General features: G+C 44.4%; 1 protein-coding gene across 1 annotated transcript; it reads left to right on the forward strand.

Annotated features, from left to right (window-relative positions):
- Positions 1-1,059: 1,059 nt before the first annotated feature.
- On the forward strand, positions 1,060-20,874 carry LOC110983909 (helix-loop-helix protein 15-like). Its single transcript, XM_087142622.1, has 2 exons — positions 1,060-1,533; positions 16,018-20,874. The coding sequence occupies exon 2, from the start codon at positions 16,292-16,294 to the stop codon at positions 16,727-16,729; it is 438 nt and encodes a 145-aa protein (XP_086998748.1). The 5' UTR covers positions 1,060-1,533; positions 16,018-16,291; the 3' UTR covers positions 16,730-20,874.

Raw genomic sequence — 20,874 nt, forward strand, 5'->3', positions numbered from 1 at the left:
TAGGCCTCCGTACCGGTAATGTCTCGACGCATTGTCTTTAGAAGCCTGTGTCATGGGCAAATCCAATGATTTTCGGGGGGGGGGTCTAACCTGTCAGATTTATTACATCCGATTATTGCGGACAGGCGGACGCATTGGTGTCTCATTACATTCTTCGAGTGATTTTTATTGTTTATTACAATTTTTTTATGTTTCCATTTGAAGTATTCTTTCGTTTTGTGTCCCTAAGGATCCGTGTCTATCTTCTGCATCAACACACTGGCATGGCGGAATCATAAAACATGTTTTCCTCACTTTTAACATCACAATGGAAGCGAAGCATTATCATTTTGCGACCATTTGCCTAAGTCACCCTGGTCTGTGACTGTAACATAATATTTTCCCTTCTGTATCCTAGGCGTAGATTTAAGACAAATATTGAGAGGGAAATGGAAAAGGAGGGAAAAACAACAGGTCTGTTCCCATGTCTCTTCCATAATACGGCGCTTCAAATGCACGTGAGCAATTAGCTAATGGGATGATGGCGGGTTTTTTTCCAATCCATTTTTTCCTTCCGGCATATGCGCAGTCAACAATGACAGATGTAGAGAACGATGTGTTTCTATTCGGTCTGTCTTTCTGATGTACATGTGATATTTTTTTTTCGTAGAAGCTTTCAGAAATTGTAACATTTATTTTTTTTACGCCAGGTTCGCTTTAAACCTGGAGTACGGTTCAAGAGCCCAATTCTGCGGGCCTGTTGTTTCAACCCTAGTTACCCTCTCGTGGCCGACGATGTGGAGATTTAAACAGACAGATGGCGCGGCCGGTTCGGCCGGGCCCCGAGAGACCAGAATGCGCATTTTTCAATGCATCTCACTACCGCTGCCCGAGCCAAGCTTGCAGCGCGTAAAATTGGGGGGCAGATACAAAAACCAACCACACTTTTGCTCTCGCGCCAACCAATGAGGCCCCGTCACTCACGCACACGGACAGCTCGCCAGCCAATGGTGGCAGGCGTTATATATCCACCTTAAAAACCCGCGCACTAGAACACGGCCAATTTCCTGTAAGATTCTGCGCATATTTATGGAGCCGAGAGGATTAGTTCAGACGCGGGAGTATGCAACGGCTGAACGATGCGCGGCTTTCTGCTTCGGCTATCAACCACGTGTTTCACGAAGAGTCCGTGGTTTCATCTCCGGTATATAACGCAAAGAAAGCTCTCCTCACAATAGCATAAAGCCGGTTGTACTAGCGCTCAATTTTTGATGAGAATTAGTCCAAACGACCCGTCTGTACTGCATTTATTGTCATTCCATGTCGACACTTGATCACGGAGAGCTTATGTTACGACACAATCGTCGCACTCCGTCTCCCGTTCTTACCTTGTCTTCGAAAGGGTCATCTTGTCAGCGCTGTAACAATGATGCACCGATGCCGGCAAACAGCGAGTATATTTGGGGGATGAGCGTCTGATCCTTCCCGCCAATGCCTGGGCCGTGACAGGCTCTTCCCGGTGTATAGCCGTTGGTAGACTTTCTCGGTGCTGAGGTAGGTTTGTTCGATTAATGTTTTCTGCCCGTGTCCCTATAATAATCCTGTGACTTCATCCTCACCTCAGTGTGCATACATGTGCCACATTATTTGTGTTCTCCTGTTAAATCTAGGTCTGGTTTTTAATCTTCAAATGGTGGAATGAACTCTTTTATCCAATGCAGTAAGAAATTGGAGAGAAGGACGAAGCTGACATTATACGAACGTCTAACGAAAGAAACACAGTTCATTAACAATGACCGTCCATTGTTATTGCACTGTGCTTCTTTTGTTAGATGTGATAGTGTGATAGCTCTAGATGTGAAAACCTCAGAACATTCCACCAGAAATTTAATTATAGAATATTTTGCATAGTAATGGTTACATTGTTGGGAATTTAAATGTCACCCTCGTGGTCACGGTGGACGACAAACGGCATTCGTTGACTGTCCGATTTTCATGGCGAAAATCCAGTTTACTCGTTGACAACAACAGGGAAAACCCCTTCTGAGTTTTTGCCTGGATTTATGTTTTCTTGCAAAGTCACTGAGCAGAGTAAGGGGTGCTTTGCTGAAATGTTGAAGACAGGCTGATTCTTTCTCAGTGTCGTCATATCTGTTAAGCCCGAAGAATGTATATTTCATTCTCAAACTTTTTGGAATGCACAGGGAGAGTACGGAAATTGTGAACCTGAGTTGTTCGCAAAGAGAAATGCATGGCCAATACTGTAGGAATTCAACCAGTTACATAATTACACAGTTGCTAAATATAAGCAGCATTCTATCGGCTAATCGGCTGAACACAGCGGCATTAGTTCTAGGCCAGATGCGGTAGTCCGGCTTACGCTACGAGGTTAACTGAAAACATTTCGATGCGCGGTTTCTGGTCATAACAAGACTTCATCTTGGACAAACAAGTTCCGTGTTTCATTGATATTGACAAGATAGCCCATTCGTTGACTCACAGTGTCAAAGGACAAGATCATTACACAAATACACAATCATGACACAAATAGTTCGGTTTGCCGTATACTTGTTAACTGCAGTTCCAACCGATGTATCGGTTCCAATGAGCCAGAGCACCTCAACAAGCTCAGAGGCCGAGTGTTCAAACGTCTGTAAATAATAGTATGCTGAGAGGTCATGGGCTCGACCGGTGATGCAAACTTGTGATTTTGTTCTTAACCTCCAAGGTAAACGTGGAACCAGTTCGGTGCATAATAAATGACAATGGACAATGCAGAAAAACTAACATTCACGCTGAAAAGACGAGAGCTTGTCTTATTGACGAGTGAATTCTTACGGTTATACAGACAATCGAGAAAAAAAAAACAAGTTAAAAACAAGTGCCTTCTTGTCAACATAGCAATTTTTTCCCCTGTGAGTCTCTGTCTGCCTGGTATCTCGCATCAATTCAAATCGATATCTGGCAGGAGCCATGCACCTTGCAGTGCTGGGTAACCGCTGTGTCTGATTTTTAAAGATCCGGGACCCTATACTTTCCCTCTGAGCTCCTGCCAACGTTCGAAAGTAAAATCGTCCTTGAAACGCAACTAAAACCGTCGGAATAGCGACGGTAGGACCGGTGTCCATCAAGCGCAAAATGTGGCGAAAACGTTGGACCACTGCATGTTCTCAATATTGGGACTGAAGGAATAAACTTTCCCAACTGCCGGGTCAACAAGGTTCGTGCAGAAATTGTAAACCGGCAGTATGAAAGGACCACTTGTTTCATGTCAACGAGACACGAGATCAGGACTGGTTGCTTCATCTTTACAAACCTTAAACAAGAACCTTACATGTATACTGGCATTTTACCTAAAAACAAACAGACTGCATCGATCCACCAAGCATGGTATACACGAGTAGGGATACACGCAGGTTGCGAAATCTGATTACGTTAGTTATAAAGTGTCTAAAAATATGAAAAAGAGTTAAGGATTTGAAGACACCCTCTAACAAACGGAACTTAGTTGCTTAAACCACAGCCGCCGAACGTGACTGAGACCTTGCATTGAGAAGGATGCACTGTACCAAAAGCTAACATGCACAACCAACACTCGGTGGGCACAGCACGGCGGTAACTGTGTCATGCCTCTCGTTTCTTCTCGCCCTCCGTCTCTGCGTTTTGAGTTCGAATCCCGCCCAAGCACGTGCCCGTGGGCTCATATGCAGCAAGGTATGAGACGGAGAGAACCCCCCCTGCTTTGTGTTGGTGATTGTCTCGCAGGAATCTGGGGAATTCCTTTCAGACATCTTGGGGGGGATGCGTTAAGTAACAATAGTCTGGAATGTGTATAGGGATTGGACATGTTGGGGGGGTACCCCTCAGTCTCATTTCTTGCTGGGTACATTTGGTGGTCTTACGGGGGGCCACAGTCAGGCACAGAGGAAGACGGATTCATTGAAACTGGATGAAGACCCGGAAGGATACTGCACTATACTTGCATAAGTGAAGCCCACAAGACTATTAAAAAAAAAGATTTCAAGACCTCCAGTCTGAAATCAAGTCAAAAGCTATTAAATTAACTGCAACAAAGGCACATGTTTGTCACTGTCCATCTTGAGAGCCGTGAATGGTCTGGTGTCTAGCCTTCACAGTCCTGACCACTAATTGATAGGGTTTTTCAAGCTTCTTTGATAACGCGTGCGCACGTTTGATGAGACCCATATAGTTTAAATACATTAAACAATTGAGAATTTGCCTGGATGCTGTAAGTACGAAGCTGTTGAGAAAAAAGAGTCATAGTTGGCTCTTAGTGTTCCCTGAAAGGCTTGCGCGTTGTCAAGAAGCACCTCAGAAAACCTGCAAACGCCAGAAACCTGTGAACAGTCGGCTTCGGCGAGATCCTATCGGCCATCGCTGGTGCGCAATTAATGCGATCGGGCATCGCGATAGTCGTTAATTGCATTAACCTGGCAGTGATCACACAACTGATAGTAATCGCCGGCGAATCAGTACCACTTTGATGACTTTTTTTTGTTTGTTTTTTAGCAGCGAGACATCGGTATCGATAAATGGACTCGCAGAAGCACGGGGTTAAACTTTGGGGGATATCTTGGTTTCGGTCCATCTTAAGAAATTTTGTTCATCGCCAGCCTTTTGTACAAAATGGCTTCTCTAAAAATTAAACAAACTTCAAAAAATCCTTACCGTGAAACAAACTACACTTTGCTATGTTGATATTCTCCCTAAAAAACTTTCCGATTCTGTATAAATAATAGTCTTGCAAAGAATTTTAGACCAACTTTCGCATTCGTATTTAGTGTTTTATTGTCTTGAAAAAGTCCAACCTAAAACAGATAGGAAATCGACATCTTTGTCGACTATGTTATCTTTACTTTTGAAAGAGCTTCTGAAAGTTGTAAACGTACCCTTAGTTCCGAAATACACATTTATCTTATGCCTCGTGGTTTTAATCACCAATTACAGATATTGTTCTTGCGTTAGTATACTAGCTTTGTCACATGGTTTGGCAGTTTGGCTATTTGGCCCACTATACTCAGCACAGGCAAGCATGACGCGCGCACAGACCACGCAGATATGTGGTGCACACACGGCAGCCACTTTGCGACCGAATTTTGAGGCCCCTGCATGGCGCAATCTTATCGATACAGAGTGATCCAAGTTGGACGCCGATCTGTTCCCAAACTTCTTGGAAGCACGCATTCAGAAAATTTTAATTCAGGCCATTTTTCCCAGGTCTGATCCGTAGCAATCTATAGTTCGCTGGGAAAAGATTCTCGCTGCTTGCTGCTTGGGCGTGGCAGCGCCCTCAAATGGGTATGCACACGGCCGATACAGTCATCAACGTTCGTGTTGTGTTTACTGCACCTGCGTCTCTCAGTGACGCATCTGCATAACCTGGCATTCACGTGACTTCTCCTTTTGGTTTTAAGTCTCGCGCCTCGGTGATTTATTATTATTTATGTTAACTTCTGTACTTAAATCATTTGTATATATTATTTAGTGTACTTTTCTGGCATGTCAATGTCCTTTGCCAGAATCACCGGTACTTTTTTGTTTAATTATTAAAGATTTCCATAAAAAACCACGCATTAATGAATAATATTTAATGTAAAAGAAACGCTAAAATCTCTTCGAGCGCCCGAAGATAAAGACTTTTTTTTTAAAAATCCCTTTTTTTCGTATGTACATGAAACATTCATTAAGCTCTAGACGCACCTGCTTTGCAGAAGTGCCCAACCCTTGCAACAAAACCATAACATTCATTTTGCACATTTTGTGCTCTGTAGCTTAAGGATTTCTACTTGAAATGCATGTACATTATTGGAAATACGAAACTCTGAAAGGCCTCCGCAACAAAAGGCAGAAATACCCTACCTCCGTTTAAAATTTAAAAAAAAAAAAACTTGTGCAGATAAAAAAATATGATTCTTGCTAAGTAGAAAAGGAACGAGATGAAGACTATACGTGCATCCCTTACTACTGTGATCCGTTTCACGTCAGTCTCAATGTTAATTACTTCCTGTATAGTGTATCATAATTAGACTGGTATTACAACGTCTTGAACCTTCCTCGTAATAGCCGAGGGAGAGATTCGCCAACCGTGAAAGTATCACGGGGCCTACGAGCAAGAAATCTCTGTTTCTTGTGGTTTGGAAAAAGGGTCAATCGGGAGCGGTGTTCATTTCGTCTTAATCTCGCGGACAGAGGCGTAGTTAGGTTTTTCTCAGAAGGGAACAAAGGGTGCAAGAGTTCACGTGATGGGGGGGCACTCCCCCTTCCCCGCTCCCTTGGCTACGCCACTGCTCACAAACTGGAGTAGAAGTTGGAATAAATGAGCGACATTGAAGCCTCAGAACGGTAGAGATTACCCTTAGAAGCGCAAGCCCCTTCAGCCCCCTAAAAGAAGATCAGGAAAAAATCCACGGTATTACGATCCCCGATTGCAAAAGACGGGGAATGCTAGCGAGGTTGCTGAGTGAGGTTAAAATTCAATATTTTTATTCGTTCAAAGTCAGAGGAGGATGGGGCTCACAGTTGGCGTCACGTCAAGCATCTGGGTCATTAAAACCCTGAGGAGATAGCAAATCATAACAAATTTCTACCGGCTTCGGTAAGACAGTAGTGCATTTTGGTCAATCTGAAGTTAGAGACAATTTTGCTGGGTGACGATACCAAACTCTATCGAATCTCACATCACCTAGTTGGAGTAGATATGGGATCGAACTTTAATATGTCGCACTTGCATGGAATGTGAGGTTGGCAGTCCTACGCTTTATGTGAAATAACATCAATAATTGATGGTGCCTTGTGGAATCGATTATCCTATGATATCGAAAGTATGAACTTGGGGGCTAACTTTGCTTATATTCTTCAACATTTGAAACACAGAGATTTCGCATTCACAGATAACTGAAGTTTTTTTGCCATTGAAAATGGGAAAAAGTGACTACTCGCAGGTTCGATTTCAACCTTTCCATGGTTGCCCGGCCTTGCGTGGGTCCTTCTCAGTTGAAGTGTAATCAATCTTATCTCATATTCAAATAAATTCTCTCGACGCGTTTAAAAAATCCGATGAAACATGGGATAAACTCTTTTTCTTTTCGGGCCCGACTAATTATTAACATGTCAAGCACGTCGGCGCTGTCACGACCCGTCGGAATCTTCCCCCGTGCATGCTCGGCGTGCAAGTCTGCGGTAAACGCCACAAGACGGGGAATTTATTTTATTAATTCCTTCATTATTTTACCCCGGTGGTTGTGCATACGGAACGACGTGTCGACCGCCGAGGGGATCCTACCTAGGCATCGGAACCGTGGCTTCATTAAAGTTTCATGGTAGCGGTGGTTATCGAACTACCGGCACTGTACGCTAGGCTGCACAGAGGGAATTTTTTTTTTTAACAGGATGGAAAACTTGATGGGGGGGGAGAACACGAATTCGGGCCTTTCTGAAACCACGGCTTTCGGCTTCAGGATGTGACTCCATGATGTCGAGTTCCTGGGTGTAGGTCGAGGCTTCAGAGCTCAGTATTAAAATTTTAGAGTAGCCCACTTGTTAGTGTAGGGCAGGAGACACGTCGCGATAGATAGCGACAATGTGTAAAGTGTCTTGGCACGTGCACAGTGTAAACACAGCGATTCTCGTCAAACTGTTTGACAATATGGTGCATATTTCCAATAAAATATCCTCCACTGTCGATTGGGAGCTGAAGATATATATTCCAACGAACGATGTCTTGCAGGAAACCGACGAGGACAAGTCTGGAATAATCTCACACAAGTTAGCAAAACAAGCAAATATCCAGTGCTGAATCGCTTCTTATCAATATCGTGTCTGGCTGCTACTTGAGTATTGCACTGTAGGACGTATGTTGAGTTCGTTTTGGTTACGATTGGTCGCATGAATTAAAAAAGTATCCCGTGTGGTATTTCTTGGTTGAGCTGCAGCAGAGGTACTTTATAGACAGGGTTGCGACATGGGTGTCTCAATAATAACTATTGGAACCAAAATGGTGGATTATGCGTCAGTACACATGAGCAGTTACTATACAATAGCTGCATGCCGTACTGTACACATAATGTGTCATTAACCGCCATTTTGTTTCCAAAATCTGAAGTTGTCGCTACTCTCTCTATATTACAGCTCTGAGCTGCAGTGGTGGCCAAGCATATAGTTTATCAACCATTGAATACCGTACAAGCAGGTGCGCGTTGGGTTACACCGTCACGCTTTGAAGTAACAGTCCGTGGTGAAGTAACATCGCTCATCATGGTGTGCGAACAAGCTGTACATCTCATGCCAACGACTTCACAAGCGATAATACGAGGCAGAAGAAAAACCATAATATGAGCCTGTGAAAAGCTATCACCAACCAACTTCCTGCCTGTTTCGCACAAATCTGAATCTCGATCAGCAATCCTAACGCTGGTTCGCACCACCCATTAAGCGGGTTCTGGTGTCATGTGAACCAACGACGGGTCACTGATCCAGATTTAGGGTCTGTTTGTACCGTATGGATCTGGATCTCGATCAGTGATCCTAACGCTGGTTCACATCATCCATTAGGCGGGTTCTGGTATCAGTGAACCAACGACGGGTCACTGATCCAGATTTAGGGCCTGTGTGTTTCACACGGATCTGGATCTCGATCAGTGATCCTAGCGCTGGTTCGCACCATCCGTTAGGCGAGTCTTGTGTCCGCAAGCCAGCGATGGATCACGGGTCGTAATCCAGATCCGTCTGAAGAAAACAGGCCCTATGATAGAAACGACCTCCTCTGCCCCCGTTGGTGGATGGCATGCAGTGCCAGGCATGTATGGGTGCAGGATAGCAGAGGATGAATACCACAACGGCCACGGGGGAAGGGGCAGATTGACAGCACGCGTGAGTGGCGCAGTGACGAGAACTCTGCCGCTCCAGTTCTCCCTGTACGGCATGGATAATTAACGCCTAAAAAACACGATAAAATAAGTGGACAGGCGGGACGATGTGATGGACGGGGGAGGGCGGGGTCCACCTCCATGTTTTATTCAAACAAAGTTTGGGGTTTATTTGTCCCTTTTTCCCGATAGCTTGCAAAATCCCCCCGAGACTCGCACCTCAGAAATGAACATAAGAAAAAACTCACTTTCGTCCCTCCCCCGAAACATTCCCCAAGAAGTTTGGTTCTGAATCCGCCCTTCCATGGCCAAACGGAAAAGGGCGTGGAAAATTAAGCCTCTATTTCAACCGGCCGCCCAGGAAGACCGTTCAATGGTGCATGAATTGGCAGTGACCCATACCCCGTCTGGTCTTCTTTTAGTTGGCTAATGAGATGCAAACTTATGAGGCTTTCGGGGACGCACAATGCATGATGGAGAAAGCTGGTTTACAGAACAGGACAATCAGCGCCAACTTCATTATGTTGGAAGTAAAGCCGGGCCAAAGCAAGCATGAATAGTGTCGTGGTGGAATCAAAACTACCGCTTTGTTTGAAAATAAGTACTCTATGTAAAATGAGTTTGTTAAATTATTTTTTTTCGACAGCCGCGTTGGCATTTAAGTTTCGGGTATATGTACAAATTAACCGTTGTGCGGTTTAATACGTGGCGCGCTCACGTTGCACGTAAAAAAAGTACAGCGTGTGTGTGGTAATGTTTCTTGCGGTGCATAGCTGAGCAGACTAGCCTTGTACGTGTACACGTTTCGCCGTGCCACGAGCCCGGTGCACGTGCCGTCTATTGTGCTGAGTATCCCCGTCAGTATGGGTGCCACGCGCTCGCTGATCGCCGCATTCGTCGGGGCAAGCATTTCGTGACAGATGTCGCTCAAAAAGAAGTCTAAACTTGTAATCTGCCTCGGAAAAAAATGAGGCAATCTGGTGAATTTTCGGGCCCAGCGTCTCACTCAAACGTCCCGCCTATAGTTGCAATTAATGAGATCATGAATAGTGTCGTTATTTCATGCCAACTTGTTTCTGGCTGTAGCGGTGTGGAAGAAGTCGTGCATATCGATTCTTATGTTATGGCAAATGAAAATTCCCTTTTGTCCATAAAAATTTGCCAGTGGTCATCTCTGTTCCGTCACCCACTGTCAAAATCTGTCTTACCGCGTGAAGCCAATCCATTATGAATGTTAATACACTGAAAGTGAGAGAACTGGAGTCGGAAGAAATGTGGAAGTTTAATTTCCCCTCTTTTCTGACTTTCCTCTTTTGGCTCTATTTCCCCTTCTCGCCAATTCCAGTCAAATTTCCTATTTTCAGTTCGTGGCAACAGTCATCCTATCCTTTGGGGGTGGCCACCGTTCCAACAGAAGGAAATATCAGATATATACTCGCTGTCAATTCAACCCTTATCAAATAAAATGCGTGGCGGAGCAAAGGAGCGTAATTGAATCAAAGACCGGGGAAATTGGGTTCGAACAAGCCCGAGTCCTCCACGGCGTATCGCGCCGTGGGCTCCCGGCGGGGACTCCTCGCTGGGTACATACACAGCCGGGCCTGTGGCCGTACGGTGACGGCCCGTATCTGCCGGGTGCACGTAGCCGCCGATGTGCCGAGTTCTGACTTTTTGACTGTATACACAGCGTTAAATTGAATTTGGCGGAGTGGGGCTTCAAGCGTGTGTTTTTCCTCTTCAGGGAATAGTCACTTTTTTGGTACGTTTTGGTAAAAATTTGTTTATGTTCGTCGCCATTTCCCCCCGCGATACTCAAGGTGTTGGAAAAGCCTGTTCTTTGTTTTCACGCAACTGATTGGAAATGTTGGGTTCCCACAGTCCTTGTTTTCCTCAATACCTTTGACGACTGTGTTTTGGTCGGTTAATTGTCTTCTTTCCAGATCAAAACCATCGCGCCATAATTTATCAACGCGTGTTTTAATTTCCAGTGACCCTTTGAAAGTAATATCTACTCCCAAAATATGGGAGCTGGATTGGGGTGGCCATAAACATTTTGTTTAGTTTACAATATATGAAAAGGGAGAAAATGGCATTGTCTGCAAACACTTCAAGTAGCAGAAAAACAGTAACTAAGATTCCTTCTTCAGATCAAATCACTTTGGGTGTATATGCTAGACGTGGGTGCGTACTGTGATTTTTTGTTTCCATTACTTTTGGGTGTGCTTAATTATTCATTCATTGGCTACTTTTTTTCCTGCGAATCTACGTTCATAACAAAATAAATCCAACAACTCGTCATAACCAATGAATAATATTACAAGTCCGCCAGGAAGCACACGCATAGGCCTACCAGGAGAAATTGCGCTGCCGCGGAAGACTCTATCGTGGATCTTTTTTTTTCCTGTTTTGAGCAGGAACAGCCGCGACAGATGGCCGTCGATAAGCGACCTCGAGCGGCGGGCCTCGACGTCCCGCGCCCGGCGCATTCGTGTTGTGATAAAAGTGCAATATTTTCGTCCGCGGCCGATGTTAATTTGCCGTCTGTCCTAATTAAAGAGTCCCATCCAAGGCCGTGTAGTTAATAGCTGGACGGTGGAATAATGTGATTCTTAACCGAGTTAATTCAACAAGATTGTTAATTATGATTTTTTTCTCTTTGTCTCTCGAATCTTGACCTGAGGTAACTGTCGGAGCAATACCAATCATTGTCTTAAGAAATTCGAGCGGCGATCCTTTTTTTCTGCTGGTACTACTGTGGCATACGTTATGTAAATATTCTAAAGAGGGGTCTCCAATATCGTAGAAACGTATCTTCAGGAACTGTCTGTTGCTTGGGAGCATAGAAAAACTTTCGAGAAAGTCTCTTTTCTGTTTTCTTTGAACTTTATTTTTGAAATGAATTCACCCAAGACAGTCAAATGCACCTAGCTTGTAGTTATTTTTTCCCTAATGCACCACTCCGTATATTTAAGTCTATGTACGACAAATGTGTTACCGAAAGGTACTTTTTTGCCTGGGTGATTTCTTTCAAATTTTTATTAAGGTTCCGCAAGGACAAATGAGCCGCGTTAAAAGACGAAGTTTTTCTACGAGAGTCAATAATGACCAATCTTTCATGAGTGTGTAATACCATGGCTTAAAACAGTGCAACTCGACATCAGAATCAGAATCATTAGAGTGCTTGTCTCGTCATCAAGAACTATTCGAAAAACCAACTGTGCGAATCCTCCGAAATCCCCTGACTCGTCTACCAAGCCGACCTGTGACGACACGACGCGCGTCCACGCCTCTTCATTCCAGACCTGTTTTGTCCCTGGCGACTCTCCGTTTCCGTTGGGCAAGGAACCGTGCATAAGCCATCATCGATGAATGAGACTTTAGCCTCGATTCCAGTCTTGAAACCGACGGACAAAGATTGCCTTCGGCCACAGGATGTGTGGTATTGATATTATCTCCGTGGTAACATATCGCACACCTTTAATAACTTGCCCGCGTGTTTACAAAAAAATCCACTTTGTCACTCGCTATTGTAGAATTAGACTTTGAAACTATACATGCACGCAGGTCGCTATATCACGTATAAATTGCACGACGATGTTTAACACAGATGTCCACGGTTCGGTTTTCGTATACAATGTGAATTTACATTTATCGTTACCCAGTTGCTCATATGTCGTTTAATTTCTTCACACTACTCAATGCGGAAATGTTATTAAGGGAAACGTAATGTCTTAGACAAGTATGGTAATATGAAGCCGTAATGTTCATTAACCTACCTGCTCTTGACTATTTTTTTGTAAATCACGAACTTCACCGCTCAGTGATATTTAACAGTGTTGGTGAAACGGAGAGAACTCCAACTCAAGTGTCTCGGGCAAGCTACTTCTCAATTTCGATCGAGTCAGTCGCCCGTGGACACACTATGGGCTCGAATCAAGTCTACGGTACGCGAAGCGGCCGCGTTGCGCCGTCAGTTCAGACGGGGTAGTAAATGGCGCGGACAGTAGACTGTCAACAGCCCGGGACCTCTGGCGCATCGGGCGGACGCGCGCTTGTAGCGAATTTGTAGAGGGGATCCCCAGGGGTTACCTGTGTTGGTTCAGAGAGTTCCTCCCCGGGGATGTGTGACAGTTGGCATTGATATGCATGAGAGGGGATGGGTAGACAAAAACGGCCGGTATGTCGTTCCGATGGCGAGGGGAAAGGGGTCAGTAACTCTTTTGATATCTTTGAAACCAATCACACCAGTCAAAAACAAAGTCACCGAAGTTTTGAGCAATATGTATGTATTGTTTGTTCGTTGACTGAGCTGCGGCTTCACACTTCAGCATCTTGAATTTAGTGAGACCCTTCAAGCCGGCGGCAGTTCTAGGTTCTTCGACAGCAACTTCCACCCGTCTAATACGACGCGAAAGGTTGAAGTGCTTTCATTTCACTTCATTTCTTGTTTGAAACTGGTTGGGAGTCGCTTGCCGAAACTTGGAGCCGCAGTCGGTTCGCAGCCGCGATTCTGATAAAAAGGCCCCTTTGTGTCTGGCCCACTCCCTCCGCTTAATCCACTCTCTGCTTCTTCTCCATCATCATCATCATCCGGGGATGTAATAAGTATAAATCGCCGGGCTATGTCGGCTCTGAACGTCCACTGCATCGAGCCTAGGTCGCAAATTATGTAAAAGACCCGCTTGGGAATAACGGCATCGCCACCCCCTGTATATGCCCCGGTAACAATAATTCACCGATGAAAGTTTAATGCAATGACACCGCGCGCTGAGCGAGGGAGGAACAGACATCAACGCCACTTCTCGTTAAATCCCGTGCCGTTGATGAGTCACGGGTGATCATCAGATGGTGGTTAATAATATTTGTGGGCAGGAGAATGCCCACTCTTGATGACCCTGCACTTTTCCGATTGATGTCCGGCATTTCAGTGCCTCAATCGCTCGTCTCCGTAACCCGGGGGGGGTATTTCTGCGAACCAGGTGACTGTCATTTCTTCGAATGGTCTGATAGAACCTATTTGAGCGATAACACAGGCCACTTTCATTCGCTTGAGCCATGATACGTGGGCAAAAATGTATGAGCACCAAATGATTAAGATAACAACCCGCACATATTTGCGACACCTGCGCTTCCTTCACAAAATTTCGTGAGGAACACTTTTAGCCCTGAAAGGGTGGAGGGGACAAGTCCATACGTCTCATAGCTCAGAGGGGAAATTGTCCTGGGTGAGTCCCCGTTTCCGCTGGGAACTTGTCCCTGGACATCACAGACCATGGGCGAAGAGCAAAAGCTGATGTTGAAGTTGCCATTTCCGCAGCACAAAACTCCACCACAGTCAAACAGACGTTTCTAACAGACGATACGCGAGACCTCCGGTTTTACCAGCTCGCGGTTGGCCATAATTCTACTTGGAAACGAAAGAATGATTCAAAAGTATATGAAATTAAATCAAGTATTCCTGTCTCCCCTAACGGTAAGTACTCTAATCAATAGACACTACCAAAAACTACGTGAAACGTCTGCTGAGCAAGTATTGAGAGTATTGTATGCAATGTGACAAAACAAACTTGCCAACTACGGTCGAATTAGCACGTACGTAACTTAAGTGATGGACATCATGTACAGCAACGTTGCTAGCTTTATCACGAACTGCTGCTGCGTGAGTCGTGAATATAAGCTTCCTGTGCAAAAGCGTCGATCAACCAAACGACATGGAACAGCCGATGCTATCATAATCACGCCACGTAATCATTTCACGATGTACATCAATTCCATTGTTACTGATTCTGTGAAGGCGAGGTAGGGGGATATCCTATAACACTTGGCTTCTTCTGACCGAGTCAGTAGCAGCAAGGAAAGCAAGGCCGGGTCCCATGGGTAAGTCGGCTGGCTCGCCTAGTCTCCCGCACAACGCTTAAAATGTAAAACAGCGAAACCAAAAACTGTCATTTTGCCCCCGGGGCGCTCCATATCCATAATAGATCATTCTATTTTGGATCCGGTACTGAGATGGCTATCTGTATTATGGATGATGGAAACAATCTCCTTATTACTTATTTATGATATTGTTTGACACCAACAAAGTGGATGCTTTGGTAAAACATAATTTCGTTATTGTTCTCAGCTTTGCCCGAAGGGGAACTCGTGGGTGATTTTGATAAAATATGCTCATAGGATTTTGGTTGTTTCCTTGAATTTTAGCAGGAGGAAACGGGGGAGGAATTTTCAAGCTCGTTTGCCTTTGTTGTCGAACCCTGGAGAATATCAGCCACTACTGCCCCACGTTGTGAAGGCTATGTCCCTGCAGTAGGCCTATAGTTGGATCCCTGTCCCCCGCCAAAAAAAATGATGATAATGATTATGTTATCAAGATTGTGAGACCCAGATTCCAAAACTTTTTAAAATCACTTCCAAAATTTACTCAGCAAATAGGATAGTACTCTACGATTACAGAAGGGTGCACTGTGCTGTATTTCCGCCTTGAGCAGAAGCACCCCCTCATCGGTTGAAAAGAGCCAACATGGTGGGGAGTGTTCATTTTGGGTGTTAAGGGGACTTTCCATACGTTTTTGGGTGCGTTGCGTATGCGATGCGCTTATGCGTTTCACTTTCATAGACACAAAAATCGATTCCATTAACATAACACACGTGTGTGTTGCGTTCAGACGTCACAATCGCCGCGGGAGCGATTTTGACGGATATGCAACGCTTGGCGCAAGTGTTGACGGGCATATGGACAGGCGACTTCAGTAATGCAACCGTAACGCGTGCATTTCATAGTTGTTCGTGGACCAGCGCAGAAGGGCAGTTCCCACTCGAGGAGCCTCGGTTGCAAGGAAAATTCCGCCCTCTCTTGGTCCCGCTCTTAATTGCAGCAAAACCGAGTTGGGGGCGTCTCTGTTGAGCTGTCTGACACACAAATGGATGTGCCTGTAGCATCATTAAACAACAAAGTTCTGTGCCGCACGCTACTCGTGACTGGTTTCAAGACTACTCTCTTCGTAATCAGGACACTTGGCTAAGCACCGCTTTGTTTTGCGCTTGAAGAATACCCCTGTCCGCCAAGACGCATTGAACTTCCGGGTGTATTTCTTAAGGTATAAGATTGGTAATTACAAGTTTCTCTCTTTATTTTTTTTCTCACTTGCTGCAGGTTGAATGAGAGACTTCGGGGTAAATATGACAATCACATTGCCATTCGAAGATTGTTTCACAAAAAATCGGAAGAATTCGTAGTCTGGACAAGAAGACACCTCTTTTTTTCAGTGGATGTTGATACTTCTCCACCGAACTGGAACAAGCTGTTTTCGTTCACCCGTGCCCCTTTTTAAAAAAATAATAATTCTTGTCAATGTCTTGTTGATTACGTAAACTTCGGTTGCGCAACCAAAATTTACATCTTTGGTGGGGGAGCTGTCACACGATCGATGAGAGCCACCAGGTCGTCCATGCCGAGCATGGTGCTCCCTCTACCGGCGGCCGTCAAGGAGGAGCCGCGCGAGATCTCGTGCGGGGCTAAGCTCGAGGCCAAGCTCGAGGCCAGGCAGAACGAGAATATGAGCTCAACCACTACGGCCGCCACAACCAACAGCAACACCACCTGCCGGGGTGGGGTGGCCCAGCACCAGCGGTCCGAGGCGCAGCTGTCGCGGGAGGAGAGGCGCCGTCGACGGCGGGCCACCACCAAGTACCGCACGGCCCACGCCACCCGGGAGCGAATCCGGGTGGAGGCCTTCAACGTGGCGTTCGGAGAGCTCCGCAAACTGCTGCCCACGCTACCCCCAGACAAGAAACTTTCAAAAATCGAGATTCTAAGACTCGCCATTTGTTATATATCATACCTTAACCACGTCCTCGATGTATGACGGCTGCCAAACAGGACAACCGACATTATGCAAGTACATGCTGAATCGTTTCAAGAACGAACAGTGTCTTGGGATTTCAAGCTGTTCATGGTGACAGACAACTGAGGTGGAAAGCTTACGGTAGCACCATGCAAGGATACAATCTCTTTGTGAGTCTGTATGGTTCTGAAAAGAACCGTGAGGAACGTTGAAAATGCAAGGATACGATCTCTTTGTGAGTCTGTATGGTTCGGAAAAGAACCGCGAGGAACTCAACGTTCCTCCCGGTTCTTTTCAGAACCATACAGACTCACAAAGAGATCGTATCCTTGCATGGAACAGTGTCTTATAAAACAAATCGTGTATTTAACCAAGTGCACATACAGTATTCCATAAATGCACAGATTATTGTAACTATTACAGAGTATGATAACACAATTTTGTACACTATTTCTCTTAGAGGCTATTCACCAGTGTTGCTTTTAGCACAGTAAGCGATGTGTGTAACTGGGAAAGTAATACGTTAATCTGACGAAGCTTGCGAAAGTAGACAAATGTCTTTAACATTCCCAATGTCTCCAACTATTCTGGGCAATGATATCGACCTTATTAAAAAAAAGATCTGTTCGTTATTTGTTCTATGACACCTGACCTGGTACACCCAAAGCTATCGGGTTAAAGGTCACATGAAAGAGGGAGGGAGGATAATGAATGATGTTTGAAATTTTAAAAAGACCTTAAAAGTTTTTAGAAATTTTCTTTCTCAGAAGAACCCTTTCCTGTAAAGTTATATTACGCACATCGCTGTCATAAGTACAGAAACCTGTATAAATGAGTTTGACAGGGGAAAGTACAAAGTTTTAGCCTACAATGTATGTCATTGTTTCGTCAACAGTGATGCCTAAAGTGTAGCCCTAAACTTACGCCGTGTCTTGCCTAATAGTGCGTGTGCACATATTTCATTGTGTCAAAAGACTCCCAAGGAAGTGTGTTAAGAGTGTATGCTCTGTTGGTGCGTGACTTAAAATGCCGTCTTCTGTGTGCTGTATGAGTGATTTCGTGTAACAGAATTCACATTAAAAAATCGGGACCCAAAATTCCTTAATCGGTACACAGAGGTCATTGAAGCCACTGCCGGCCATCTTACTGTGCCAGATGCAAAGGTAATACCGACTGCCATGTTTGTCCTGTTCCCGGTAAAGCTGTTGGTAATAATGATACAACTTCACATATTGATAAAAGGGAACAGGCTATTATTCTCCCAGCCTCAGTTTGGTTATTTTTGAATGGTACACTGTAAAAACAACGCTTGGAGTTTAAATACATTTCTGTACACATTTTGGTAACCACTTTTTAAAAAGGTTTAACCGCGACATGGTTATGTTATGCATTTAGGAATGTGTTAAAATTCTCAGCAGATTTCAAAAAATATAGCCAGCAAGATATGGAACGGAGGGGAACCAGCCCCTTTACATGTCCAATCCCTATACACACTCCAGACTATTGTTACCTAACACATCCTCCTACTAGATGTTTATAAAGAATTCCTGAGATTCCGATCAAACAGTGACCGACACAAAGGTAGGGGGCGCTCTCCATACCATGTCTTGCTTCATATGTCAAATAAAGCTGAGCATGTACAATAGAAAAGCGTTTAGCGTTTAAATACATTCCCAAACACATTTTTAATAAACATGTCCTGGGATGAGCGTGTGGAAAAAGTGAGTACAAAAGAAGTGTTTCAACTCTAAACGTTGTTTGTTCAGTACAGAAATGCAAGATGGCTGCCCCATGATAGAGGTCTATTGTTCCAATGGCACCCGGGCCAACCATCTCATTTGTGTTCGGCACATTAAAATGGCCGCCGGAGGCTTCATTGGGGACAAAGGCATTGTCCGTAGTCTGTGTAGGCACTTTTCATCCAGGTGACGGGACAGCTTCCTCGTAATCAGACGGTACTTTATCCCAGTTGCTGTTGATACCTAAAAATCTGTTGACTCGCCCGACTACCTTGTCTCTATACGGTAGTGTAGTAATTTAATGATGGTGTCGATTCCGCTTGACGGCAAAATAAGAACACTACAAAAGGTGGTCCAATAAGACTTTGTTGGCAAAATGTTCCATATTCTGAAACCGCGACGGTTGACGTTTGTAGAAAAGCAACCTCAAGCATCTTCTTCTAGAAACTATAGGCCTAAAACATTAAGAGCCAAAACCCATGGCAAAAACTGCATTGTACGCTGGTCTCGTTACGCTCGTGTCAGAAATGGTTTGGAATAGGTAGCACAGGCCACACGGCCTATTTAACATGGATGGTTTCGGCTACAGCATGTAGATGAAGCCGGTGATGCTGTCACGGGACATTCCCGACGGCCCCCTTCAATGGTGGAAAGCATTATGTTGAGGTTTCTTCGACTACCACAGCTTCCCCGGAAACCTTGCTACGTACACAAATTTTTGCTGTGTCTGCAGCCATTAAGGGGGGCCACAGAGAATGTCCAGGAGTAACGTAACCGCGGCCACCACATTAATGTTTTAATTAATAGCAGGAAGTCAGATGCATTGTTTGCCTTGGTTGTCTCCTTCTGTAGCCAACCAATGGCCCTATGTACTAAATGATATACCACTGTATTTACCGCAGTGCATCGTGGGATAGAATATGGGGCGGGGCGGCGTAAGCCACAAGTAGGCAAAATAAGGCCGTGTCCGAATCACATGACAGTGGCTTGGCATTGCATGCAACTTCATGGAAACTGGCTGCGGCCATGCACAACAATAGACTCGTGTGTGATTTCTAGCCGCAGCCAAGCGATTCGGACAAGGGCTAACACAAGTTTCATTCGATCGCAAGAAAGTGACAGGCACAATCCGACTGCATTCAATTGCAGAAGATAATCCTCCAGAAAATTTCAAACGATGATTACACAGAACTAACTTTTTCAATCGGAGACAATCGCACTCACAATGCTCTTAATAACTCTACACTGATGCCCCCCATTCTATCCCACCAACGCGATGCGGCAAACATGTGATATGCCACCTGTATAACTATTTGCCCCGTTTTTGAAGTTAAAAGTTTTAGCTAAAACACACTTTCCAGGAAAAGCCTTTTCATGAAAGGCCCAGATTCTTGTACATCAAGACTGCTTGAGAATTTGCACGAGCGAGGGTTTGAAGGTTCGCGGTAGAACCACGGGGCGTATTTCTTCAGAGCTTTGTGTGGTTGCGAGAAGAGCCGACGATCTCAACTTTGAGCAAAGTAATCACCAGGAAATAGGAACAGACCTTAATTAAGAAGAGAAGCTCGAGTAGTGTGGTCCAAACTTCTACGCGTGCCGATGTCATAGGAGAATCTAGACTACCAAACAATCCAGTATCTTTTTTAAAGTGTATACTCAGTCTCATTCCCACTTTAGTTTCAATAAACTTCACTTCCAAGCTCCATAATCATACGCATAAGGTCGAGGAGCCTGGTTTTCTTAGGGTCAGAATTTTACATTACACCATTCTACTCATCTATGGTTCACTTGAGCTTGCTAATACCCATCATTAAAGTAGCAATATCAATTAAAGCCTTTTCTTCGCCTACCGGTGATATTAAGCCTTCCATGTTTTTTTTAGAATTAATATTTTTATTTCTTATATTCTTTAATTGGTAATCCCTGAAATCTCCAGTCAGATCGTGACAGGGAAACATCAAACGCGAGCCCGACCGGCACTGGGTGATGTTAAAGATCAGTTGGGTGATTTTTCTGCAAAACTTCTTGGGTTTTTATAACGTGTTACGTGTAACACTCTGTCGAATGTGCTTCATTACAGGGTATAGTGATGTAGTTTTATTCACGTTCTGTGGATGTTTGAAAACCAGTAAATTATGCTTTCTTTTCTGACAATATGTTGTCTAAATTTGATTCATTTTGATGGACTGGATTGCGGAAGAAAGGTGAAAAAGATTTCAATGCCATGTGATTTTTTTTTGGACAATGAACCATCAAAAAGTTCGTCACCATGAATGCATTCTAGTTGCAATCCCCTTTTCAAAGACGAATATGAATTTTCGACAAGTTTTGCCCCTAGTAACACTTGGTATTTTTTTTATAAGTTGGAGGCTGTATTTGAAACAATTTGCAAATTATTAGAATAAACTCTCCCCTGAAGATTGTGAA

Source organism: Acanthaster planci, linkage group LG10, assembly GCF_054643075.1.
Source record: "Acanthaster planci isolate LZ-2023a linkage group LG10, COTS_SCS, whole genome shotgun sequence".
NCBI classification, from domain to species: domain Eukaryota; kingdom Metazoa; phylum Echinodermata; class Asteroidea; order Valvatida; family Acanthasteridae; genus Acanthaster; species Acanthaster planci.

What these genes read in the sequence shown, in the direction of transcription:
- LOC110983909 (XM_087142622.1), top strand. Translation starts at nt 16,292, where the DNA reads ATGAGAGCCACCAGGTCGTCCATGCCGAGCATGGTGCTCCCTCTACCG.